At 54.7% G+C, this 23,231-nt stretch overlaps 10 protein-coding genes across 10 annotated transcripts; 7 read left to right on the plus strand and 3 right to left on the minus strand.

Moving 5' to 3' along the window:
- Nucleotides 1-263: 263 nt before the first annotated feature.
- On the minus strand, nucleotides 264-1,134 carry CC84DRAFT_1232675 (alpha/beta-hydrolase; the record flags this gene model as incomplete). The annotated part of the gene is made up of 1 exon (XM_018183769.1): nucleotides 264-1,134. Exon 1 carries the CDS (start codon nucleotides 1,125-1,127, stop codon nucleotides 264-266), a length of 864 nt encoding a protein of 287 aa, XP_018029631.1. The 5' UTR covers nucleotides 1,128-1,134.
- Nucleotides 1,135-1,901: 767 nt separating this feature from the next.
- On the plus strand, nucleotides 1,902-2,700 carry CC84DRAFT_1232677 (cutinase; the record flags this gene model as incomplete). Its single annotated transcript, XM_018183770.1, has 2 exons — nucleotides 1,902-2,469; nucleotides 2,519-2,700. The coding sequence occupies exons 1-2, from the start codon at nucleotides 2,010-2,012 to the stop codon at nucleotides 2,698-2,700; spliced, it is 642 nt and encodes a 213-aa protein (XP_018029632.1). The 5' UTR covers nucleotides 1,902-2,009.
- A 2,647-nt stretch (nucleotides 2,701-5,347) lies between these two features.
- CC84DRAFT_1131073 (bola-like protein) lies at nucleotides 5,348-6,242 on the minus strand (the record flags this gene model as incomplete). Its single annotated transcript, XM_018175883.1, has 3 exons — nucleotides 6,043-6,242; nucleotides 5,694-5,971; nucleotides 5,348-5,506 (listed from the first exon to the last, which is right to left on the minus strand). Coding segments are annotated over exons 2-3 (429 nt in total), but the record flags the coding sequence as incomplete, so codon positions are not given.
- A 931-nt stretch (nucleotides 6,243-7,173) lies between these two features.
- Nucleotides 7,174-7,913, plus strand: CC84DRAFT_1169407 (uncharacterized protein). Its single transcript, XM_018179653.1, has one exon. It carries the CDS (start codon nucleotides 7,305-7,307, stop codon nucleotides 7,557-7,559), a length of 255 nt encoding a protein of 84 aa, XP_018029634.1. The 5' UTR covers nucleotides 7,174-7,304; the 3' UTR covers nucleotides 7,560-7,913.
- Nucleotides 7,874-8,747, plus strand: CC84DRAFT_1222968 (uncharacterized protein; the record flags this gene model as incomplete). Its single annotated transcript, XM_018183445.1, has 3 exons — nucleotides 7,874-8,221; nucleotides 8,380-8,457; nucleotides 8,508-8,747. The coding sequence occupies 3 exons, from the start codon at nucleotides 7,874-7,876 to the stop codon at nucleotides 8,745-8,747; spliced, it is 666 nt and encodes a 221-aa protein (XP_018029635.1).
- On the plus strand, nucleotides 8,554-9,673 carry CC84DRAFT_1169408 (uncharacterized protein). The gene has a single exon (XM_018179654.1). It carries the CDS (start codon nucleotides 8,887-8,889, stop codon nucleotides 9,577-9,579), a length of 693 nt encoding a protein of 230 aa, XP_018029636.1. The 5' UTR covers nucleotides 8,554-8,886; the 3' UTR covers nucleotides 9,580-9,673.
- A 1,028-nt stretch (nucleotides 9,674-10,701) lies between these two features.
- Nucleotides 10,702-11,661, minus strand: CC84DRAFT_1169410 (uncharacterized protein). Its single transcript, XM_018179655.1, has one exon. It carries the CDS (start codon nucleotides 11,559-11,561, stop codon nucleotides 10,806-10,808), a length of 756 nt encoding a protein of 251 aa, XP_018029637.1. The 5' UTR covers nucleotides 11,562-11,661; the 3' UTR covers nucleotides 10,702-10,805.
- Nucleotides 11,662-16,927: 5,266 nt separating this feature from the next.
- On the plus strand, nucleotides 16,928-17,663 carry CC84DRAFT_1199994 (uncharacterized protein; the record flags this gene model as incomplete). The annotated part of the gene is made up of 2 exons (XM_018181645.1): nucleotides 16,928-17,319; nucleotides 17,469-17,663. A coding segment is annotated over one exon (306 nt), but the record flags the coding sequence as incomplete, so codon positions are not given.
- CC84DRAFT_389494 (uncharacterized protein) lies at nucleotides 17,309-19,518 on the plus strand. Its single transcript, XM_018186012.1, has 2 exons — nucleotides 17,309-17,319; nucleotides 17,469-19,518. The coding sequence occupies exon 2, from the start codon at nucleotides 17,572-17,574 to the stop codon at nucleotides 19,426-19,428; it is 1,857 nt and encodes a 618-aa protein (XP_018029639.1). The 5' UTR covers nucleotides 17,309-17,319; nucleotides 17,469-17,571; the 3' UTR covers nucleotides 19,429-19,518.
- Nucleotides 19,519-20,602: 1,084 nt separating this feature from the next.
- On the plus strand, nucleotides 20,603-22,964 carry CC84DRAFT_1169414 (Emopamil-binding protein). The gene is made up of 4 exons (XM_018179656.1): nucleotides 20,603-21,519; nucleotides 21,611-21,706; nucleotides 21,882-21,951; nucleotides 22,354-22,964. The coding sequence occupies exons 1-4, from the start codon at nucleotides 21,009-21,011 to the stop codon at nucleotides 22,493-22,495; spliced, it is 819 nt and encodes a 272-aa protein (XP_018029640.1). The 5' UTR covers nucleotides 20,603-21,008; the 3' UTR covers nucleotides 22,496-22,964.
- The last annotated feature ends 267 nt before the right edge of the window (nucleotides 22,965-23,231 follow it).

Raw genomic sequence — 23,231 nt, forward strand, 5'->3', positions numbered from 1 at the left:
GCCCCTCCTGTTATATTAGAACTTCATTGGGTAAGACTAGTCCATCGTGAATTGAAAGCCAACCATTATAGCGATGAGAGAAAATGCGTGGACCATATAAAGAACACATGGTATGATGCGGCAATGGAAGTCAGAGACCGGCTCCTCAGAAGCGCGTACTGATAAGGTGGACGGTGCTTGTGGCAAAACGAACAAGTTTTTCCCAGACCCGAAACTCTTCCCCTGCGCTCCTGGGTTGCTTGCTTTGAGTATGCGTGCCTAGGTCAACAGCCTTGCAATAATAGCGCAAAGACTCCACCCAGAGCTGCCACGAAACTCATGGATACCATGTTTGCACCACCAGTATTCTGCGAAGGCTCCGAGCCAGTGGGTGAGCCAGTGGGCAACCCTAAGGACGAGCTACTGCTTGCTGCCGCCGTTGAAGTCGGTGACGAGTTGTTGTCGTTTGCACTAAATCGTGAGATGAGGAACTTCGCACCAAGATCTTGCACGTTTTGATCCCCATAATGTAGATGTCCAGGAATGAAACTCGCATTTGGAGCTTTAGGTGCGCAGACCGAATCATCTTGATGGCATATGTCAAGCAGCGCTCCGCTGTCGTAGTAAGTTTGTGGGATGCCTCTACTGCTAGCACTGTTCGCGTTGTAAAGTGCGCCTGGGTAGTTTTTGCTCGCGTCGCCGCCGTTTTCGTCGACGTTTGCAGACGCATTGGGAACATGGTATGGGTTGCCCGTGACGAGAACTGCTTTGATAGCTTTATATGCTGCTGAAGAAGTGTCCGTAATGTTGTTAAGGGTGAGCATTGTTGCCGATGCTCCTTGGCTATATCCCAAAATGGCGTATTGCTGCCGAGGACATTCCTGCAAGCCGTTATCGAGGAAGCGAGTGACATCATCGGCGCCAAGGTATGCCGTCTGGTCTGCGGCGGCCGGATAGACGGCGTCGTACTCAATTCCACCTGGGATTGCTGCGAAGGTCTGGTTGATCATAGTTGTGAACGCGATGCTTCGACCTTGAGGCTCGTACGTTCCTCGGATGGATATAATCACATAGTCGTGACAAGTGGCTTGAGCCGCCGAGACAGCTGGTGTTACTGTGAAGGCAGCTAGTATAGGTGCAGGCTTCATTTTCGCGGCGTGGATGTTTTGCTGGAGCAGGCGAGGAGGGCAGGAGAACCCAGGCCAAGCGGGTCCCGCAATCAATATGAACAATAACAACGTGACTCAGAATGTATAGCCATGCTTACACTGGACCCCTAATACGACTTCTGTTATGTTATGATACCCACATGTGACATTCTGATGATGTAGTAGATGGCTCGTTAACGGCAGTCCAGCTCGACCCCTGGTCTCCCACCCCGCATAACTGTGGATGTTCGAGAAGTTCACGCACTGGGCAACAGCCTAACCTGGATAGGAAGGCAGTCGCTTCAATCAACCAGACAGGAAGCACAATGTCTAGCAGCATGAACTCATCATCTTGATCGAGAGGATGCTGGAACAAACGCGGTTTGAAACAGCAATTGCGTTCTCAAGACTCCCACAAGGCTGCTCCTATTATTGATTCTTCAGTTTCCACGCGATAATTACCACATTAGAGCAAATTGCGCAGAGTCGCTCTGTGCCTCGGCCCGATCCACGTACAAAGTCAATTTAAGGTAGGTGGCTAGGGTCTTGTGAAACCACAAACACACGTCTGGTCGCGCAAATTGCCCTTTTGAGATGGACCTGACTATAACACACTCTACAAGACAAACCAAGGGGACTTGGCCAAGCTGTACAGACGGATGAGCTCGCTACACATGGCAGGAGACTATCTGATGAACCCCAGTGTATGTCAGGTGGCTAATGAGTAGCATTGAGAGAGCCGCTCTTGCTCTGAAGAAAAATGATATAAATAATGGCTTGACGTGCAGTGGAAGAGAAACTGTGCCTTTCAGGTCTTCCAACATTCACTACTAGACACTCGCTCTTGCAATACCACTTCTTTCCGATCAATCATCCATCGAAATGAAGATCTCTTTCATCACAGTTCTGGCTGCGGCCCTCAGCGTTACCTCTGCCGCCCCGGCCATCGAGAAACGCCAGTACTCATCAAGCACCTACAACCAACTGACTGACGGCACGGCATGCCGCCCCATTTCTGTCATCTACGCCCGCGGGACCGGACAGCAAGGCAATGTCGGTGACTCTCAAGCTGTCGGCCCGCTCTTCTTCAACAACCTCGCATCTAGGGTTGGCGGAACGAGCCAGCTCGCTATCCAGGGTGTCACATACTCCGCAAGCATTGCAGGATTCCTCGCCGGAGGTGATTCTGCGGGCACGACCACGATGACGAACTTGATCTCTCAGACTGCCTCTAGGTGCCCCAACACCAAGATTGTTCTCTCCGGTTACTCGCAGGGTGCACAGCTCGTGCACAACGCCGCCCAGAAGACTTCCGCTGCTAATGCGGCGAAGGTTGCAGCTGGTGGGTTTTGATTGATGAACTATCTGATGCAGTCAACTAATCTGACCAGTCGTCGTTTTCGGGGACCCTAAGAAGGGCCAGTCTCTCGGATCCATTGCATCTTCGAAGGTCCTCACCATCTGCCATTCCGGCGATAACATCTGCGAGGGAGGAGCCAGCATTACGCCTGCGCACCTCAACTACCAGAATGACGTTGGAACTGCTGGCGCCTTCGTTGCTGGAAAGGTTTAAGGCTATTTAATTCGGCACCAGCATTTTGCTTCATTCTTCATATGTGCTATGCCCGATAGTGTATGTTTTCAGTATCAGATTGGATGTCTCTCTCCATGTTCCCTATGATCCCACCAAAACTAAAGGAAGCATTGAGCACTAGCTGCAATTCAATTTATGGAACCATTCAGTTTGCTGCAAGATCGAGTGAATTAGCTGAACGTTGACAACGCTTCTCGGCCCCACACGGATACAGTGACAGTAAATGGATTATCACCATTAGAGGCGGACACTTATTCCCGTGTATCACAGTAACCCGTCTTGGGCGGCTTTTTCAAATACTTCACTCTAGTCTATCCTGACGGTAGCAATGGAACACATATAGAGCTTGGTAGAACGATAGTCACAGCACGCGCTGACTCTGTAACTATTGCAAAAACACTGCATCGATCTCTCAATCTATGCCTCCTGGGGCACCTATCAGAAAACCTCTAGCTTGTACTTGAAGACGTAGTTTCTAAGTACATGAGTGGAACATACCACTTTACATTGCCGCTCAACATATGTATCTAAATCGTTTAGGAGTGGCGGCCTAACTATAGACCAGGACACTCATCGGAGATTGCTTTTATTCTGTGCGCAAGATCCTAAGGGATGACTGTCTCAAACACACATTGCGAGAAACACGGTTGCCGTAGCTTAGGGGCTGTTCACTTGGGAATAGTCTCAGATTTGAAACTCAAGTATATACTAGATCGGTACTATCGGTCCGTTGCAAAAGTAATTGTACCACTTTAGCATGGAAATATAGAGCTTCTCTCCTTCATGACTCGTGGATTGTCGATACATCGCTCCCTATAGGTCAGTTCACTGTGGTACGCCTGTTTTAATCTTTTTAGGTTCTATTCCAGCCTATACAGGGCACGAAAGTGTCAAAATAAGCGAGCATGGTGAATTAACCTATAAGGAGCGATGAATAAACAATCTACGAGTCATGAATTGCTAGAAGTCTATAGAGAAGTGCCTCTGACCCATGGAAAAGTGGTACAAAAACTTTTGCGTGTCACAATAATCTTATCATGCGTACTTTATTTTACCATGTGATGGATCGGTTGGAATGCTGAAGTCCCGAGTCAAAGAACAGTGTATGCACTGATTACAAGGCGTTTTGGACTTTATGGTAGGTAAATTTCGAACGAATACATTGTTGTGCCGCGCAAGCGGATAGTTTCTGAAAGGGGTTAATGACCATGGAGCGAGGTTCAGTATCAGCTACTGTGTACTGTTGAACTTCAATAGAGCCAGTCCACTATTGACTTAATGGTAAACGCTCGCATCACCACTTGGACTTCACTCACGCATATCCGAACCCATAAAAAAAAAATCGGCTCGTGCACACTCGATCTAGATTCCCAGGTCCCAAGAAACCTTCAAAAAAAAAAACTTTTTGAGCAAACAGATCTAAGAAAGTACCAAGTGTGCATCTGTTGGGTGCGATATGACTACAAATGAAGAGAGACACTCATGACCAGTGATGGGAGCCTCAACCGACAAAGTGACACATCATGCCACATTTCAGGCTCATAGCATGGCTACATCGTTCTTAATAGTGTCCAAGATGGGTTAAGGATGCCGCTTACAGCTCTACCATGCGAGCCACAATTTACAGAATCTGTATTTCACGAAACACCCACACGCAATATTAGCGACACCCCAAGAACATGTCTACAACGACGAACGATCCATACATGCACTGGATCTGCGATCATCCTGGAGGTATGGGCATTACGAACTCGAAAGCAATTGCAGATAGGATGGAGAGGATCGCAAATAGTGGTTGGGACCTAAACAAGATTCGGCTTACGGGTGGATGTGATTATTCTAGCATAAAGGTAAAGCTTACGGGAAAGAAGTCACAAGAAGGTGTCTCTCTTAACTGAGTGTTCAAAAGTAGACCTATACCGATGACGTGAACACGGATGGAGGGGAGCAGGAAGTTGAAGGAGGGAGAGAAACTGTGACGAAAGGGCATAAGTGATGAGAATATCGATTATTGGTGCAGCAGCTGATGTAAACGGTGAAAGAGGCGTTGGAGAAGTACGAAGCCGGGGAGAAGTGGTTTGAAGAACTGAATGCGTAGATAACGCATGGGTATATACTCTTGACATTGAGGTGCCCTTGTTGTATAGGTCGTTTGTTCCTTTTGTACGGCTTCGTCATCTCCGTACTGGATAGCTACCTTTTGTCCTTTCAGTGTGATTACTTCGAGGGAAGGTGACCACTGGGTGGAGTGAAGCTCGACCTTCCGCGAATGTTTCAACTTGACCCTGAATCGAGTCATCTTCTATGGAGGTTCACGATTGGTACATAACACCTTGCTGGTGAGACTAGCGAGCTGTTCTTGCACAGACAATGTATTCTCAAAGCGCATATTAACCGCGGTGGAGATTACGATGCTCTTCGTATATCTGGTAGCCCACAGATTTCCGTGCTGCGTCTTGCTGTGGCGTGCAAAAGCTCGCGAAGAGTCAACAGTCGATTATGATGATCTTAGTCATGCCTCAGAACAAATCCAAACGTTGGCCACGCACACTATATCTGTACATACGCATCGTACACGTGTATCCTACAGCAAATATACAACATTGCCATGCATTGTCGCTTATACAGCCTTGGTCCTCAATTGCACACCATGCCAGCTGGCAATCTCCTCCTTGAGCACCTCATTGACCATCTTGTGCTGCTTGATGACGCTCAAGCCCTTGAACTTCTCGCTCTCAATCTGCAGCGCATACATTGAGCCACACCCCCCGCTGATATCTTGCACCTAGCACGCCGCCATGTCAGCCTGCACAATCCCTCTTTACCCCCTACCACACGTTTGCTTCCACGAATCGCAGCGACGCTCGCATGACGTGCATGCTCGCTGTGCAGCAATCGGTCAAACGACGTCGCATCATCTGACCGGCGCCTTCGTCCGCGAATATGCACTACCGACGTGGTACAGAACGTACCTCGAGTTTTACGGGCTGCAGCTCGGCCTTAATCTTGTTGAAGATGTGGAGCTCAGCCTCATTGAGGTAATCCGGCGGTTCGGGTGCTGCCGTTGCATAGCCTCTCCTCGACAGCGCGGGGAAGGCACGCGTTGGGCCTGAGCGTAGGGCTGGCGAAAGGCGCGATCGGTGTGCTTCGGCGCAATTGCTGAGGGTGCGACGAGCGGCCGGGAGGAGGCGCGGAGATGGGCGAAGGTGGGCGACGACAAGGAGAGCTCTTGATGGGGCCATTGTGAATGCTGCGGGGTCGTTAGCAAGCTTGCGTAGATTACAGTAGGCAAGAGCAAGGGACAAGACTAGGGGACCTTACTCGATACTATCAGCAACTATGCAACACGGTGACTGTCAACGGTCCACGATGACGGCGCGAACATTCGTTCACGACACGAAGGTTTCGTCATGGGCCCAAGCGCATCCGCCTGGTCACATGACATGCTTACTCACTCTCACAGTCCTCAGCTATCAATCTCATGTCCATCCCGAAACTCGGCCGCAGCGACTATCCCTTCGTCGCCTGATAGTGAATAACACTTCTGAATCATCACTCATGTTTGCCTCTCACTCGGTGAGCAGCAAAACCTCAACAAACCTTCTTGCACGACCTCCCGCATGCCCTACTGCGCCGCTAAGAGGTCGGCATCACGCCAGCGCTCACAAAGTCTGGGGTTGCATGAGCTCGGCAGCGCATCCTGCGCATGTACCTGTACTCCGAGCCTCGTACCCTCGAGTCTGACTGCTCCGGCCCTTATCAGCGACCTCATTTTGCCGCCGCCAACGCTCGCCATCTTGCCGGCCCGACCGTTCAATGTCCGCAGCCACCCATCCACTACACAACCCCCGCCAGCAACTCCACTTCCCCTCACACACGCAGCGTTTCGACCTGCTCTAATCTGATATTATGCCACATAGCGCCTGGGAGTCTGATATCACCGCACATGCTCAACAGTTCCAGAAAGAGTATCCAGGCGGACGAGCATCAGATGCGCAAGTCTTGCCTGATGTGATTTGCTCTTGGCGAGAATCCCATACGGATACCGTCGGGACCCTTATCGTGGCGGAGAACTGCTGGACCCTGAATCCCAGGATTTGTCCTAGGATCGTACGCATTCACATGGAAACCTGGGGTGACGCGGTGGCGGGTGGAGATGCCTCTTCTGGGAGTCGCGGGGTCGAGCCTCGCCTCCCACATTGCGCCATCACGTTTTATGCTTAGTGCCTATCGTGACTGACCTTCTCCATAGTCTTGGGGCGCCGAGAAGTACGGGGGTGCTCTGGAATCCTGTCTGTCCTTGGGTATGTTGCCAAGGGGTGGACACGAACCTGGGCAGCCTCGTTCACGTGCAACATCCGGAAGACGAGTTCCAAACGAGTGTTTTTACGTGCTCAAGGTGCAGGACCATCCACGTGACGATAAACAAGCAGATGTCTAGAACTATGGACCCAGGTAGACTTGTGTAACACTCGTATGGTGGCTTTCGCGAAGAGCGCCGTAGGAACGATCAGCATCGTGTCAGCAGCAAGAGCCGCATGAGGAAACATTCTGCTCGATGAAGCTCCACCCAGCTTCAAGACATGGACTCTTCTCCCTTCAGCGGTCGATTCTCCTCACCTCAATCGAACGGCTCTTCTCAACGACGCGCAATATCCATCGTGCAAAATACCCAGATTGGACACTCGAGCCACCAACCAATCACCGCCCGCGCAACCACGACCATCAATCAAGCCATAGCATGCGCAGCGCGCCCTCCTCTACTGCAAATATCGCAACACGCAAGAGGCACCCAAAATAGCACAACATCCCTTGACACTGCTGTGCCTCTTGTTTGACATTGACCAGCTCTAACCTGTTCCTGGCAGCCCGCGATGCCGAAGCAATATCCGCCCAGGCATCTGAGGGATGGAAGTGACGAGCACAGCGCGGTAGATTCGCAACGCGTGGGAGAGGGGGGGACGGAAGACACCGGCGGGAGCACGCAGTAAAGTACGCAGACGATGCAACCCGCCCGTCGTCCGTCATCAAAACGGCTTGGAAGCCATCTGCGATACCACACCGTACCGCACCGCACTGTGCCTCCACGATACTACGCGCTCTTGCAACCCGTCCCGTTCGCGCTGTCAGCCTGCCATCCAGTGCCTCCACCATGCAGCTCACCGTAACCCTCCTCGCGCTCACCAGCCTCACCCTCACCTCCGCCTTCCCTTACGCCCACCCGCAGGATGCCCCCTCCACCGTGGCCCCCATCCCCCTCCCCACGCTGTCGATCCCCGCAGATCCCACCGTCTCAGTCCCGCTGTCCACGTCCCTGAACGTGCCCACCACGTTGCCCACACTGCTGCCCACGCTCTCGGTGCCCGGGAACCTCAGCAGCAGCAGGAGCACGCGCCACCACTTTAGCCACTGGGAGCCGATTCCGATTTTCAGCAGCGCGTGCAACTGTCCCGCGCTGGCGACGGTGGCGTATCCGTGCTGGGCGACGGATGCTTTGCAGGTGAGTTTCCCGCCGGGGCCAAGGGTTAGGGGGGTAAGGACGTGTAGCGCGAGGCGAAGCAATGTGAGGAGTTGCGAGGCCAGTGGGAGAGACGTTTGAAGATGGACAGGAAAAAGAAAGAACGGGCAGAAGAGAGCAAAAACTGACACTCACCCCAGCGCTGCAACTTCGAAGAACTCCACTCCTTCGTGTGCTGGACCTCCGCCGCCCGCGGCTGTCCCACGCCCACACGCCAGGTAACTTGCCCCTTTCCTTCTGGAGAACTCATACTGACCCTATCCCCCAGTGCGACGCCCTCTACTCCCCCACCCCCCTGACTGGCAAACACCCCTGCGACCTCGGCCAAAACACAGGCGGCCTCGAGCCCCCGCAAGACACGACGGTATATATCACCGAGACGTCCTATGTGACGTTTGTGCCGACTGAGACTGCGACCGCGGCGGTGGGGGCCAGGGCGGCGGCGACACCGCTTGGGAGGTGGCAGGATATGGCGTGGAGTCCAGAGTATTATGGTGTCAGGAAGTGAACTGAGGAAGGTAGGGGGTGAGGGGGGTAGAGTAGAGCAGTGTAGGAGATGCATATATTGAAGTTGTGGTGAGATCGAGACCAGTGGAGTGGTAATGTGACGCCGAGTCCAGCGCGTGATGTGACGTGACGGCGCTGCGATGCTACCTTGGCTGTGTCTTCATATACGCGCGTGTGGTCACACGCACACGTGCACGATTGGCTCAGAGCTGGAGGCTGACCGTGTGCTCGTTGGCAGTGAGTTCTTCACTGTGCACTTCCCGTCGCACGGTTCGTCAGTCACGTCTCGCACCCTCACCTCACTGACCTCGTACTCATTCACCCACCAACCCCATTCGGTCCGAAGCTCACCATCCGCAGAGACACCGAAGACCCCACCTCCTGCAGTACTCGGGATTCTCCGTCGAAGATCTCGCTCACCCCCCTCAACAGCCTCGCCCATCACAAGTAGCTCTCCGTCCCAACCAGAGCCGTCTCAAGATCGTCCTCATAACCTCCCGCTCCGTGCATATCAGGGTCTCATCCGTCGCAGATTAGCCATAGCGCCATTGAACCCCTCACGGTACACTACCGCACACCACGTAAGCGGTGAGCCTCTCCTCCGCGGCCAACCACCAAGCGCCGGAGCGCCTCCTCGCAAACACTGCGCTGCTAGGCTGTTTGGGGAGTCCCTCCCGCTCCGCCAGGTTCACTGCTACAGTGGAGACTGTCGCCGGGATCGCCATGGGAGAGTTTTGGTGAAAAATGAGGTGCAGTCTAGGGTGAGGACTATGTGGAGGGGATATGCGCTCCGGACTGGTGTGGAGGAGACTGGTGAACGCTCCACAGAATAAGCGCTGGGTGTCTGCAGGCGCGGTGCTCGTGCCATCTCCGCGGTCTGGGGGGATGTGTCACCAGAAAAGGTCGGATATGGTGATGAGGAGGAAGGTTTGTGATGAGAGCTGCGCAGACCCACTTGTCCGAGAGCTAAGTGGTGGAGATGCTTTACCCGCCCCCATGGTCTAGGTCTGGCCGCTCGAACATGATGATAATGCTAGAGCAGTTGACACTGCAGGGTTGTTCTGGGTCGCGAGAGCAGTGTCGAGTGTCACTACTCCCATCACTGCTGCGCGCCTTCGTAGGATCGCCGTGAGGCTGGCTAGACTAGACAACGAGCTTTCCGAAGACCCTGATCGCCAGTGCCTAAGCAGTGGCGTTTGTCCCTCGCCCACGATATGCTCGATACCCAATTAAGATCTTTGCACACCGCGGGGCGCTGGGCATGCGGCTAAGATAGCTGCGAGCATGCACGCAACAGCCCATGGCGCAAGAGCATGAACATGAGCACGATGATGTTGAAGACTATTCCGCCACAGCTCCGCCCAACGGCTTCGCTCTTCTCCGCTCTCGTAACACCTCTTCTCAAGTTGCGCCGCACGAACGCATTCGCGTACGTAAGAATAGGGCGGTAATACGAGAGTTTGATATCGTTTGATTCAACATCGAATCAATGTCGAACTGCCGTGACATTCCAATGAAACCAGTCTCCACAGTACCCACCTCAAGTAGAGTCTGGAGAGGCGAGCTGCGAGGCACTCCTGAAAGCGTCTCGCCCACAGTCTCTTCTCGGGGCCCCAAGGAGAAGCCAAAGACGGCCCGCAGATGGACTGCAGGCCCTGCGCAGACGACCCACAGAAAACGCTCAACACCAGCCAGGGTGCTGGGCGAATTGAAGAGGGAGTTGCACCACCCTCAAGACAAGGTCTCAAGACACCATTCTTGAACGGCTATGCGGCAGCTGGATACGGCGATGAAGGATTATGCTGGGCCACCCCGACATTGACGCGCATGCAGGAGCCTGTACATATCGACGAGACGTTGTCGTCTATGTACGCAAGTCCGATTCTCATTTGAACAGGCGATGGTGCGTATGCGTTGAACAGAATTGATTACTTCATTCCGCCGGCGGCGATAGGCATCAGCGCCACATCGTGTCCAACGCGTCTCATCTGCAACGCCTCGCCCGGGGCGCGTCCCCAAGCAGTGCAGTGTGGTGGAACATGCAGATAACGCAACGTCGCTAGTGCATTAACGCCGAAACTAAGCGCCACTGGTTCCCTCGCTTCCTGCCCAAGCGAGAAACCAGGGTCTGGCCGAGAGTCTGGCCTTGCGCAAAAGTTTTATACGGCAGGGTCCGAATTTCTTGGTGGTGTGTCGCACCACCACAGCGCGGGTACCTGATAACCCTCCGTGGGAAAGGGTTCAATGTCCGCCCCGGGAATAGACGAGCGACGGATGCGACCTTGAGGCTGCACTGAAAAAACTCTGCTCTGGATCTCGCTTGAATGGGGAATAGGCGAGGCTGTAGGCGGGACGGTTCGCGCTGAGCATTCTGTTGGGGCTTTGCCACAACCGCGTATTGCCTATCAGCGAGAGTCAGTTCTGACACCTGCGACGCACGGTGGCAGCCGTTGACGCCTTTCGGCACACAGAACATTCTGCAAGAAGTGTAACATGGTAGAAATTCTCTTCCCGCGGTAAACGCTGCGCCGGTATCGCGACTGCTGAACTGGTGTCCGTGTCGCGAGATCCGGAAGGTGCAATTACCGTAGACGATGATGAGAAACGGTCCGCAATCGCTTTCGCGCACCGTTCGCACATGGCGTGTGGCAGGCGTGCAAGTGGTGGATCGTAGAGGCTGATGGAGGTCGGACACCGAGGCCATCGTGACATTCTCCGGCTGCACGATCGACGGGGAGCCGCAAAGTATCGTGAGCGAGGGCTCCACTCCCCCAGCCTCTCCTCGGTGGATCTCTGACTCGTCATGGCTCCTCATGGGGTTACTCATCTCCCAGATGTGACTCTCTGGTGGGGACCAACAACAACTGTCATCAAGTGACACAGCCACATACGGACACCTGGGGCTTCGAATTGCCATCGCACGTGCATGCTGCTATTAGCCAGTTTCCGAAGCGACATACTTCGTGAGGAGGGTGTGCCGGGTGGAGAATCTGTTGAGGAAGATTGCATGAACGTGCAGGGTGTGTGCATGGGTGCGCGAGTCGCCTGGGCGCGCACGTTGTAGACGAGAAAGCCATGTCTGGCTTCTGCGGTTTCAGTGGAACAACACTGTAGTTTCGTAGATCACCGTCATGTTACACGGCGCGTACATATGATGCAGTCTGGAAGTGCGCATCGGCCCAGCCACTCAGGTGTAGAGGTTGAGTAGATGCATGCGATTTGAGGCGGCCGTTGCGTGAGATGCTGCCATTTGATAAGAAGCCTCAAGATGGTATCCCGAAGTTGCGTGCTTGCGTATTCATCTATTGCCACTCATCCAGACCATTCTTGGGACAGTCAAGAATCACTTCCCGATAACGTTTGTGTGCCAAGTGGGTAACAGGCTCGCGCCATTACAAGCCAGCTCCTGTACCATCTGCTGTACGCCTATACAAGAGAACAACGCTGCTAGTGTGCTCGTGAAGCACCTCAGGGTAACCAGCCCTACGTAGAGCGCCTGGCAATAACATGTTTGTAAAGGCTCAACGTAGCATTGCCACATTTGGTGCTCGAGTCGGAGGTTGCGTTGTCACGCAGTCTTATCGCTGGCGCGACGTAGGCGTAGCAACTGGATGGTTTCACAGCAGGACTGACTGCAGACTGTTGACCAATATTGATGTAATCGGCACGCTTTGCCGTCGTATTCGTAACGTTGTATAGGATGCCAGAGCATGGGTCAACACGGAGTTGAGGAAATGTGCAAGGGTACTTGCCACCTTCTGTGCAAGTTAGAATTCAGGGTCTCAGTGGGCGAGGGTATGCATGCAGGGCAAACTTCAGAGCAAGCGTTGTTCCGTTCGGTCACTATGACGGGCCGGGTCCGCAAGGGTGCAATGTTGCGACTCATTGATGGCTCTCGTATTGAGATTGGCAGCTCGGTTGTGTCGGTAAATTCTAGAGCTCAAGCGAACGACGAACACCGTACCACTTGCACCGGACACCTACGATCCGGGAGGTCGGGGCTCTATAGATGAGGTGGCTAGAAGGAAGTAATCGACCACAGAAGTTCATGTTCGCGGAACCATCGTTAATCCTGTTGCGTTGATGGGTAGAGTCGCTCTGGCCTGAAGACTTGTACAAATACTTGCAGCATTTTCGGGACGAAGTATGTTGTGCGCAAGAAGCTGGGCCTGGGTGTCACAGAAGCAGTGACCGTGACAGTGCCGAACCGTAGTGATCTAGGTCCTATCCTGAATTTGATGCGTCTCGATGTGTTATCGCAGACCTGGCATGGAAATCTTCAACGGAGAAATTCGATAAGGGTCCTGCACGCTGCGACATGTGAACCTCTCGAGCGAGACACTGAATACACTAATCCGTGGTAGGCCTGCAGCACCAACGCGTGCCAGCGCTTCCTGCGGCTCTTCCAGCCACGGTTCTTCGAGTGGAATACCAACACGACGGGATCGTGTACTAGGGAAGGTACAAAATCTGGCGTAGGCGAGAATGTACAGTGACCTGGTTCCGGTCTGTCAGGTGCACAAAACACCAACACTGAATTTCGGGTCAGATGGTCTGGAGTCGCGAACGATAAAATTTGAATCAAGACCGAACCGTGCGCTGCTCGTGTTGGTGTATTGCCGTTTCGGTGGACAATGTGTTGTGCGGGCGGAGCGGGGCAACGGCTGTGTGAAGTTCCGCCGCTGATGCTGACCTTGACCTAGGAACTTTTTCGCTCCGTAAGCAACATGTGGTTACGACCGATCTGACGATGGATGAGCGGTGAAGAATTCACACTCGGCCTCATCAATTGACCGGTACCTAGATACGCAGGGGTAGCAGAGATTTCGCTTCGGAATCAGGTAGGTAGCTCGATAACGTTTCCTATTTGAAGGCTGGCGTCGATTGCGCATCGTCGATTTCCCAAGCGAATATATTAACAGCTATATCGGCAGCTGCAAGAAGAATTCGAAGTCTGCAAGGACGCCTAAAATGCATACCTAAATCACCATGGTAGCAGGGCCGCAATCTGAAGGTATGCATGCTTGTCGCAGATGGTCTCGCACGGGTCTTGCGGAGTTATCCAGAGCCAAGCTATCGAAAGCTCCCCAGATTGAAGTTGCACAAATTTTCGAATGGTAATGCCGCTAGACATTCTGAATGATCAAGTAGGTTGCAGAACGCACGATACAACCACACACACACTAGCCATCTGATGTTGTGTTAGAGGAAGTGCTATTCTTGGCAATGCATTTCCCCACAATCTGCAGCGAACGTTGGCCTCTGCGTTGCCATGGCACGTGCTGAAGCTAGCCCCAGCTGAACAGGGATTCTGTCCACGCACCAGCTGTGATTCGACCGACAGCCGAACGTGTTCTCGTCGAAGGTCACACAGGTTGAGGTTTCCTGCGTGGAACGGTCGCAAACGGGCTCTCCAGCTGCAGTAATTGCGTGACAGATACAGAGGCCGTGTGGCAGACATTGCTAGCAATCTGCTGAGTGCCATACAGTGTTCTTCGACAGTAGCCGACCGAGGTCAATATCGCCCCCAATCCTTCTCTTGCCTTTTGTATTCACAACGTCATGAGGATGCATTTCGAATTACACCGGCTGAGCAGGTTTGGTTGCGCGTGACCAGAAGTCCAACAATGTGATGAAGTCACGACATGGACCGGGCCTGGCTGGGTACCAAGTCCAACTCCGGTCGCAATCGCGATATGGCTTCGCTTCCGCGGAAATATTACGCGGATGCAATCTCAGGACCAAGGAAAAGTCGAAGGTCAATTTGGGGACATTTTACGAGAGTAGCTGTGAAACAGGTACGGCTGTGCGGCTCTGTCTGTAAGACTGCTGAGAGCGATCCTGCTTTTCCCATACCGCAAGGCATTTCGGCATGAGGCGCAAAGTGGCTTAGTGCTTGGCAGATACCGTTCTTGAGATCGACGTTCTGGAGCTGATCGATGATGGCAATGCAAACGCTTTCCTGTTCTCGGTAGGCGGTGAGGGCGCAGCTCTGACCGCCGCGTATCAGTGGTCGCCTGCAGGGTTCTGCCGTTTCTAATTTCTCTAACCGCACGCGCGAAGTGGGACTGCGCGGGACAAGCCCCTCAGACCATCAAGTAAAACATGCCAGTTTGATAGCTGGACAGTGCGATTGTGTTGACTCGCTCACAAATGCATATGACTCTCCGTGGTATCGCAGAGTGGAATTTCCCTGCTAGTGCCCTTGCATCCCAGGAAGTATGCTGCCGCGCGTTTCGACTGCTCCGATGCGGGTGGACCGATTGTCTGATCGACGCCTGCCGCAGTCCTGATGCCAGCGATCAAGTACTTGGGACGCCTTGCAAGAATAAGCTCGTATAGGAATCACGAGTTCCTTGATTGTAGCGAGTGTCGTGAAGTAGGAACGCCGACAGTAATACAGCACAGACTCGGAGCAGCGAGCGAACCACAACGGAAAACACAGTCCGCCGTAACGTCGGTCAGCTCGGTGGTCTCAAGATCCGTCCGAGAACTGCTAGCTGCATGAGATGCTGGCATGCATGGGGTTGGGTCCTGGGTGATGCGGGGAAGCCTCCTGTCGCGCTGTAACGAACAGTCCGCTCGTGAGGCTCGACGCGTCTTCAAGTCGACCTTGACATGGGACGTCTGCAAGCGGGAGCGAAGACATGATACGGACGCGAGGCTGGGGTGCTCACGGTATCGTAAGCGTTGGTGCAGCACGGACGATAAAGGTTTCATCTCGCCAAGCGGAGCCCGCCTTGCAGCATATTGACTGGCGGAGATGGGCACTGCGCCATACATGCTTCCAGCTCCGCGCTGCAGCGATTTTCACAGTGGCAGCAAGAAGAGGACCGATTGCTGATGTGACTGCGGGTGAAAAATGAGGGATACTAGAGCGGGGGCAAGCGTGAAGATGGTCGAACCAAAGATGGGCGGGTGGAGTTGTTGTTGACATAGAGCATGGGCCATGAGCGAAAGACAGGGATCTAGGCCGGGGGCAGCTCTTAGCGTGGCGTGAGAGGGTGACTGATTGGCAGAGAAGGCGACCGCTCTTTCGGAACAGTAACGATCGGCGCGCATCAAGGAAAAGAGAAGGAGGGGAAAATTTCAGAGGGCGGCGGCGACAACAAAGGGACGGCAGCGCGGCACCCTTATCGCTGGCGCCCTCAGGTACCGCGATGCAGTGAAAATCATCCGCCGCACCACCGTGCCGGCATCCTCAGCCGTAGATTCACGATAATGTTCACACCACCGCGCTCGCAGGAAAAGGTGACAGAATGGAAGTGCGGTCCTGGCTCGAGCATCTGGCGAGAATGACATCATGTGTCGTAGCGAGAGCACAGGGCACGAACGTCACAGCGCGGCGTGGGCCCAAGCGTGCTGGCCTCCAGAGTGGCTCCAGCGTGGAGAGTGGGTTGTGGAGGCTCAGTGGGAGTGCCCACGCCCGCCCACGTCCACGGCCACGACGGCTGACCAAGGCAGTGAACAAGACGTCGCAGCCGCATGTCATCGCCGTGGAGCCGGCGACGTCAGCGAGGACGGCGTGAGAGAAGCGTTCGAAGTTGGCAGCGCGTCTACCGTGGCGTGGCAAATGCTTGGGTCATCAAGGTGGCCACACTCGCTGCGCAGCTGTACACAGCAGGTAATGGTAGTCTAGATGATGGTTGACAATGGTAAAGTGGTGTCAGCGCAGACTTTGATAGAGGCTGTGGCCGTTCACGGAACCTGGAGCGCTGCGTCCCCGGCGGAGTGCGAGGCATGGAGCATGGCGCGCCTTTGTCCCACTGTTTCGCATCGCGCCGTCCGCGCTGGCTCAGCGGGGGCCTGACAAACGACTCCTCGAAGTCGCCGCCGAGCGTGACAGGTTGCGATACCTCGCCGCAGGTCGCTGCACTCGCCCCGACGCCGCGCAAGCGCAAGCGTACGCCGGGCACCGCAGGTCGTCGTCTTCCGCCCGCCTCCCAGACACCAGTCGCAAAGCCGGTCGGTGCCGCATGCGCTTGGCTGTTGGCGCTGCTGCAGGCTGATCCCTGATCCTTGGTTGACCCCCCCGGTCTGTTGAACAAGCCCACTAGGTCGCTTCCGCAGCGGCGCGCGGCCAGTGCGCGAGCCAGGCCAGACCTCGAATCTCTCGCCATTGATCCCGGCTGCGCGATGCCAAAAGCATACCGTGTGTGCCGTCCCCAATAGTCGCGGCCTGCGCTACCGGTCTCCCAACACTCCTCCTCCTCTCCACATCTCCAGGCCATTGCCAGCCTTTATCTAACCCGCCCGACCCTGCAGCGTTGGATTTGGCTTCGACACCGACCTCACCCGCCTCTCTCCACCTCCACACCACGGCCCCGAGCGCACCTGCCCCCCCGGTGTGCACCAGCCAGTCCGCCGACAGCAAACGGAAGCCGCCGGCATCGCGACTGCAGACGTCCCAGAGGCACTGCACGCACACATCGCACCATCTCGCCTGAGACGGCGCCGCAATCGACGACCTCGCCCTCGCAGCTTTGACTAGCTGTGAAGCCCGCCAGCGTCGCGATCCCTCTCCTACGCCGGCCCGCGAGCTCCCACCCGAGCCGCTCCTTCACGTATCTTCTGTGAGTAGCTTCCCGTCAATCTCAACCTCCCCCGGCGGGCACGCGCGGTTTCACCATTGTCCCCGCCCCATTCAAGACATCCTTTGTCAGCCCCATTCCGCCATCGCACACCCACCCAACCACAAACACGACACTGACTGTGCTCCCAGAATTTCCGTTTAATACCTCTCTTTGTAATGCTTGCTTGCCTCTCGTAATCCTCCAGCGGCCCTCTCCACTACTCCCACCGCTCGGTCCCTCCAAGTCGACCGGATGCCTTACACGCCGCCCTCCCAGACGCGGTCGCCTGCAACCTCCAAACCCAACAGCCCTATTCTCAGTCGCAACCATTCCTACACCGACCAGTTCCCGCACTCGCCTGCCAGCGTGCAAAGACCTGCGCTGCCTCGCTCGCATTCGGCCTCATATCTGGTCAAGCACCGCCGTTCGTCGGCATCTTCCAATGCAAACAACGCTGCTGCCAATGCCCAGGCGAACAGCATAACATCCTCATCGGATGCGTCCCGCACACATGGCTCCTCTCCACATGGTAGCCTCCGCCAGTCCCCTCCTCCTGTAAACAATTCTCTGATTCCGTCAGGTGCCATCACCACACCACCTGACTCTTCGGATGACGATGAGGACCGTGGCCGGAACATTGGCAGTCTTAGGGAGCTACAAGAGGCACTTCAGCACATTCCCGTAAAACGACAGAGTTCACCGAATCGCGCTAGCATTGAGAATGCACAGGTTAGCCCGGCCGTGTCCAACACGGCGGTCCGACCGCTCTCTGCAGATGCCCGTAAGATTTCTCACTCGCGCTCGTCGAGCGAGATCATGCTCTCCAAGCATGTAACGCTCAACACCGACACAAGTGTCGTCATTAGCTCTTCCGAGGGCAGCGACGCAGAAGACGACGAACTGCGGATAAAGCCGCCGCTTCTTCGCAAGAAGTCGGGTGAGTTGGTGAAGCCCGCTCTTCGTCCTGCTTCTCGTCGACGACCCTCCAGCATGCCTGGCACGCCTACATATTCCAAGGCGGTGCACTTCAACGAGGAAATTGAGCAGGTGCGCCACTTCCTGCAAGTGGACCGTCCTATTGCTGTGAGTGCTGGGTCTTCGCCTGTCGAGACCTACGACAGCGAGAGCGAGTATCCTTTCTTCGAGGATCGCAAGAACAAAGAACCAGAGTGGGAAATTAAGCTTGCCAACTTCCCCTCCGTCGATACGTACGAGCGCCAAACGATGCCTGTGCGTGTTGAGAGGATCTTTCTCGCGTCTGACAACAAGACGTTGGTCGGCACTGTGGCCTGTGCTAACATCTCTTTCCACAAAGTTGTCATTGCTCGCTTCACTCTCGACTACTGGAAGACAACGTCTGAAGTTGTCGCTGAATACAACCACGATGTGCGCAAGAAGCAGAAGGACGATGGCTACGATCGATTCAATTTCAACATCAAGTTGGCTGATCAAGCTAATCTTGAATCAAAGACGTTGCTGCTCTGCGTTCGATACCAAGTCAATGGTCAAGAGTTCTGGGACAGCAACAACTCGATGAACTACCAAGTTGACTTCACGAAGAAGGCCCAGCCGTCGCCCAGAAAGGGTAGCTCTGGTCCTCTTCGCGGCGCCATCCCTCGCAGCCGACACTCGCCTACAGGGCCTCGTCCCCGTTCTATGCCTGCTGGCTCTTTCGACGACGACTTTGGGACTCCTGAGTTTGGCTCCAAGTTCGCGTTCGGCCCTAGCCGGCCTCAGCTCCGGGAGCCGTCCAGTGCAACAATCCGCTTGAAGCCTAGGAAGCGAAGCAATCTCTTCCCGGATCAGACAGCCAAGCCTGCCAGCCAGGCTTTCTCCACCCGCTACGACTTCAGTGCCTCGCTTTCGGCTGCTCTGTCGAATGCTCAAACTGCCCTCGGAGATCGCAGTGGCCTCACCCCCAATGGTACTAACAAGAGCTCCAAGGACTACTTCGCCAAGGATACTGCTCCAAAGGTACCAACTGTTCCTGGTACTCGGCCTGGCGGTCTATCATCTGAGAAGCCGGACCTTCAGTCAGCAGAATATAACGAGTTGATCCAGAAGTTTTGTTTCGTACGTTCCCGCCCCTCCGGACTGGCCGAAGACTAGTACTAATCGTCTTCTCAGTTTGGCACCCCCTCGAAAGGCTCTCCCAATACAGGCACTCCTGCAACGAAGAACTCTCACACCGATGGAGCAACCGAGTACATTCTCAACGCTCAGCCAGGCTCTGGTAGCAACACCTCGTCTGCAACGAACAGCCCGCCCTCTCCTGCCCTACCAGTTCTGATGGATGGAGCCAGCGATGGTGATTTCAGGTCTGCATCTCGCAGCCCTTTCTTGTCCAGGTCCACCTCTCCGGGTCCGGTAACAGGCTCCACTCCTGAAGACCACATGGTCTCATCTTTGCAATACGGGTATTCCATGCACCGTGGAATTTTTCCCGAGCAGAATCATACCCCTCAAGCTTGTGTGTAAATGCAACTTGCGGATCCGTCCCTCTGACTTGGAGGCGATGCATCTCTTAACGAATTTTCTTGGCCACGAAGACGATACTGACGAGTCGACTTGATTGCAGACGAGTGGAGCGGACGTCCGTGAAAACTGGTTACCGACGCTCACGAGTCTCTTTCAAATCGACACGAAACGAGTCGACTAGCCCTGTACTTCTGCTCTGCTTTCCCATTTTTCTTTCTTTTTTGCGTCTCGCTGGCGCCGACGCAGTGTCGGGCCGCCTCTCAGCATATGTCCAGATGGCTGTTTTGCTGCATTTTCTGGGCGGTTTCCTCTTCGTGCATGTCCTTTCTGCAAACGGCGTTTCAATGGGTTCGGTAGGAGTTGCTCGACATATCACTGCTCGATCTCTCCGGCCATGGGTTGGTTGTCGTGCTTTTCCGGCTGAGCGACTCCACTCTTCGGTTCAGGCGTATTGTTCTCGGGTGCTCTCGTTCGGGAAGTCCCGACCGGAAGCAAAAGTGTTTTGTCTGCATTTCAAGATCGTGCAATTATCCTTGCGCTGCGGTCGTTTTCGTACATAAGTAACGGTCGGGGAGGAGGAGAATACGAGTGTGCTGCAACAGCAACCAGCGTGTGTCTGTGGGTCAAATTGTTAACACCAGTGTCGTGTTGTGGTTTGTGAGGTTCGTGGCAGGTCCATTATATCTTGGCTGGGCGTTAGGAGTCGAGGTCGGGCTGCTGTGGACATCAGTACATACCTATATCAAATGCAACGAAGTGCATAACCATGCGTGGCCGTGTACGTTTTCGTGAGGTCGAGGGGAGAGGTGTCGTGGAGCGTGGGAGAGGAAGAGGAGCGGTTCGACTGGACTTGACAGAGGATGTGGGGTAGTAGAGGCCGAAGTCCGTGGCGGCCACGAAGCCGCAATTTCTCAGATTTGAAGCCAATAGGCCTGGATCGTGAACTTTCGCGTCCGCATGACCATGGTCCGGTCACGCCAAGGCAGGGTCCAGCGGGCCGCCTTACCGCAACGAGTAACGGAGCCACTGGTACCCCACACGACAATTGGACTTGCACCTCTTCCTTCGACGCGCCGTTGCCAGATCTTGGATTATTGTCATCCGAACTGGCTCGTGTGCTTCCGTGTGACTGACGCTCGGACGGCACTACACCGACACGCGACGGCACGACGCACCGCGGCCTACTTCGGCTGTAACGCAGCACACGCAGCATGGCCTCGGGCTTCTGGGGCTCCAAAGCTGCTCCTCCACCACCGCCGCCGCCGCCCGTCCACCCTTCCTCGCCCCAGATAGACGCCACGACCATCGTCTCCCTCCTCTTCTTCGTGTCGCTCCTCGGGGCTGCCTACGCCGGCTCGGTCCGCCTCCTCCCGTCCACTTCCACCAAGAAGACCCGCGTGCTTTTCGTCTGGCACCTGTTCGATGCGCTCATCCACCTCTTCTTCGAAGGCTCCTTCCTGTGGAACTGCTTCTTCGTGAGCTACAGTCTGCCCACAAGCTTCAATGCTGCGGCCAAGAAGCACCCCCGGATCAAGCTGTTGACGCCGCCGGACGTGTACTGGCTGGGACGGGAGGACAGGATATATGGCGCGAGCTATGGCGAGGGCCTCTTTTCGAAGCTGTGGCAAGAGTACGCAAAGGCGGACAGGCGGTGGGGTGGGACGGATCTGGGCGTCGTGAGTCTCGAGGTGTTGACTGTATTCGTGGGCGCTCCGTTGGCCTGTAAGTGACCCCTCCATTCAGCCCAGGTGTCAAGTGAACGACGAGGGCATGCCTTAGCAAACACCAGAGCACATACTAACACGCCCTTCAGTGTGGATCTGCTGGCTCCTCCGACGCGAAGAGCGCAAAGGTGCGCTCAAGCGCTGGTTCTGGATGATCATGCTCGCAACCGCCGAGCTCTACGGAGGTGAGTAACGCAGGCCCCCTACTCTATGTACCACCACGCATGCTATGTTTTGCCCTTTGCCGACTCATCTCGAGGTGTGAGGCGGCATGTGGGTCCCGTCCGACGTGTTCGTCTCGTTCCGGTTAGGAGGCGTGTTGCGGTGGATGTTGCGCTGACACGTGGTTCACCGCCTTAGGCTGGATGACTTTTGCGCCCGAGTGGTTTACGGGGAGTCCAAATCTGGACACGAGCAATTGGATGTATCTGTGAGTCTGCACGCTTTCTCTCGCATTTTCTCTTTCCTTTCATAGTCTATGCGAGGGCATAGAGAGGGGACTCGTGCTGTTGTTGTGTTGCCTGTCGCTCGGCGCGCTCTCGGCAACCCAAAACGCAGCGTTCCACAACAACTCCATCGTACCCTCTAGCCACCCTGTTACATGCGTCCCCGCGCGGCAGACCCTGCGTTGCCGCCCCACGGCCCGTCATGCAGGTCCCCGATGGCACCCCGATGCGCATCTTTTTCTTCTCGTACTCTAGTCAACCTGTACGCTGGATGATGCTCGCTGGCACTTTTGATGCCCGTCTCCTCCAGTCACGTTCTGGTCTATGTTTGGCCAACTACCTCTATGGTCGCTGGTAGGGAGAAAACGCTGACGTGTGACACCCAGCTGGCTCTACCTCTTCACCTTCAATGGCCTGTGGGTCGTGTTTCCCGTGTGGATCTTGTACGAGGGGTACGCTGCTATGAGCTCCGCTATGAGCCATGCCGAGATGGTGGATTTGGTGAATTATCTGAACAAAAAGGCCTGATGCACGCATTACGCCTGGAAAGAAATGTGTGGGTGCAGCAGTAGGCGAGATGCGGAGGTTGACCTGAGGAAGAAGAGAGGGTCGAGGATGAAGGAGAGAAGGAGGGAGGAGTCGATGCATAGCACCAGCGTGATGGAGACGCCTTTTTGCACAGAAGTCGAGCATGCCTATACCCCTTTCGCACCAAAGCTCGCACCTTACACTTACTGCTTGGACGCTTGACATAGACTCTAGTCTTCTCGCCGTTTTCAGCGCGTACGACACTTCTCTAAGCGCTTCTTTCCTGTCCCGAATTCTTTAGCTGATCCTCCGATTTTTGTTCCGGTGTCGCGTCTGCAAGTCGACCGCCTACCAGAACCCCCCACTATATCACACCCACCCGCACACGCGTGTGTAGACCATGTCTTTTCCCCTTAGCCCAGCATTGTCTCTTCACCACTCTATCCTGTATACAACGCCAACGAATCAGTATTATTGGCACATTTCTTGTCCTCGAGGTCCTCCTTCACTGATTGCCACATCTAGATGCCTTGAGATGGCCATGTGCATCTCTTGTTTCCACCGTCGGATGATACGAGTGCTTTTGACCAATCCGGGCAATCGCATATCCAAATACCTGCAGTGTTGACCCAGCTACAAGTCACACAAGCTACGTCCAGTGGCTGTCTCTTGGTCCTTGAACTTCTCAAACACTATCAAGTAGAGATATTGAGCGCTCAAGACCTAAAGGAGAAGT

The sequence above is a fragment of the Paraphaeosphaeria sporulosa genome (assembly GCF_001642045.1).
Source record: "Paraphaeosphaeria sporulosa strain AP3s5-JAC2a unplaced genomic scaffold CC84scaffold_15, whole genome shotgun sequence".
In the NCBI taxonomy this organism is placed as follows: domain Eukaryota; kingdom Fungi; phylum Ascomycota; class Dothideomycetes; order Pleosporales; family Didymosphaeriaceae; genus Paraphaeosphaeria; species Paraphaeosphaeria sporulosa.

Coding starts and splice junctions, on each gene's coding strand:
- CC84DRAFT_1169407 (XM_018179653.1), top strand. CDS start 7,305: ATGGACTCTTCTCCCTTCAGCGGTCGATTCTCCTCACCTCAATCGAAC.
- CC84DRAFT_1169414 (XM_018179656.1), top strand. CDS start 21,009: ATGGCCTCGGGCTTCTGGGGCTCCAAAGCTGCTCCTCCACCACCGCCG. Junction 21,707..21,881: donor AACCGCCGAGCTCTACGGAG/GTGAGTAACGCA, acceptor TCACCGCCTTAG/GCTGGATGACTTTTGCGCCC. Junction 21,952..22,353: donor ACGAGCAATTGGATGTATCT/GTGAGTCTGCAC, acceptor TGTGACACCCAG/CTGGCTCTACCTCTTCACCT.
- CC84DRAFT_1169410 (XM_018179655.1), bottom strand. CDS start 11,561: ATGAGGAGCCATGACGAGTCAGAGATCCACCGAGGAGAGGCTGGGGGA.
- CC84DRAFT_389494 (XM_018186012.1), top strand. CDS start 17,572: ATGCCTTACACGCCGCCCTCCCAGACGCGGTCGCCTGCAACCTCCAAA.
- CC84DRAFT_1169408 (XM_018179654.1), top strand. CDS start 8,887: ATGCTACCTTGGCTGTGTCTTCATATACGCGCGTGTGGTCACACGCAC.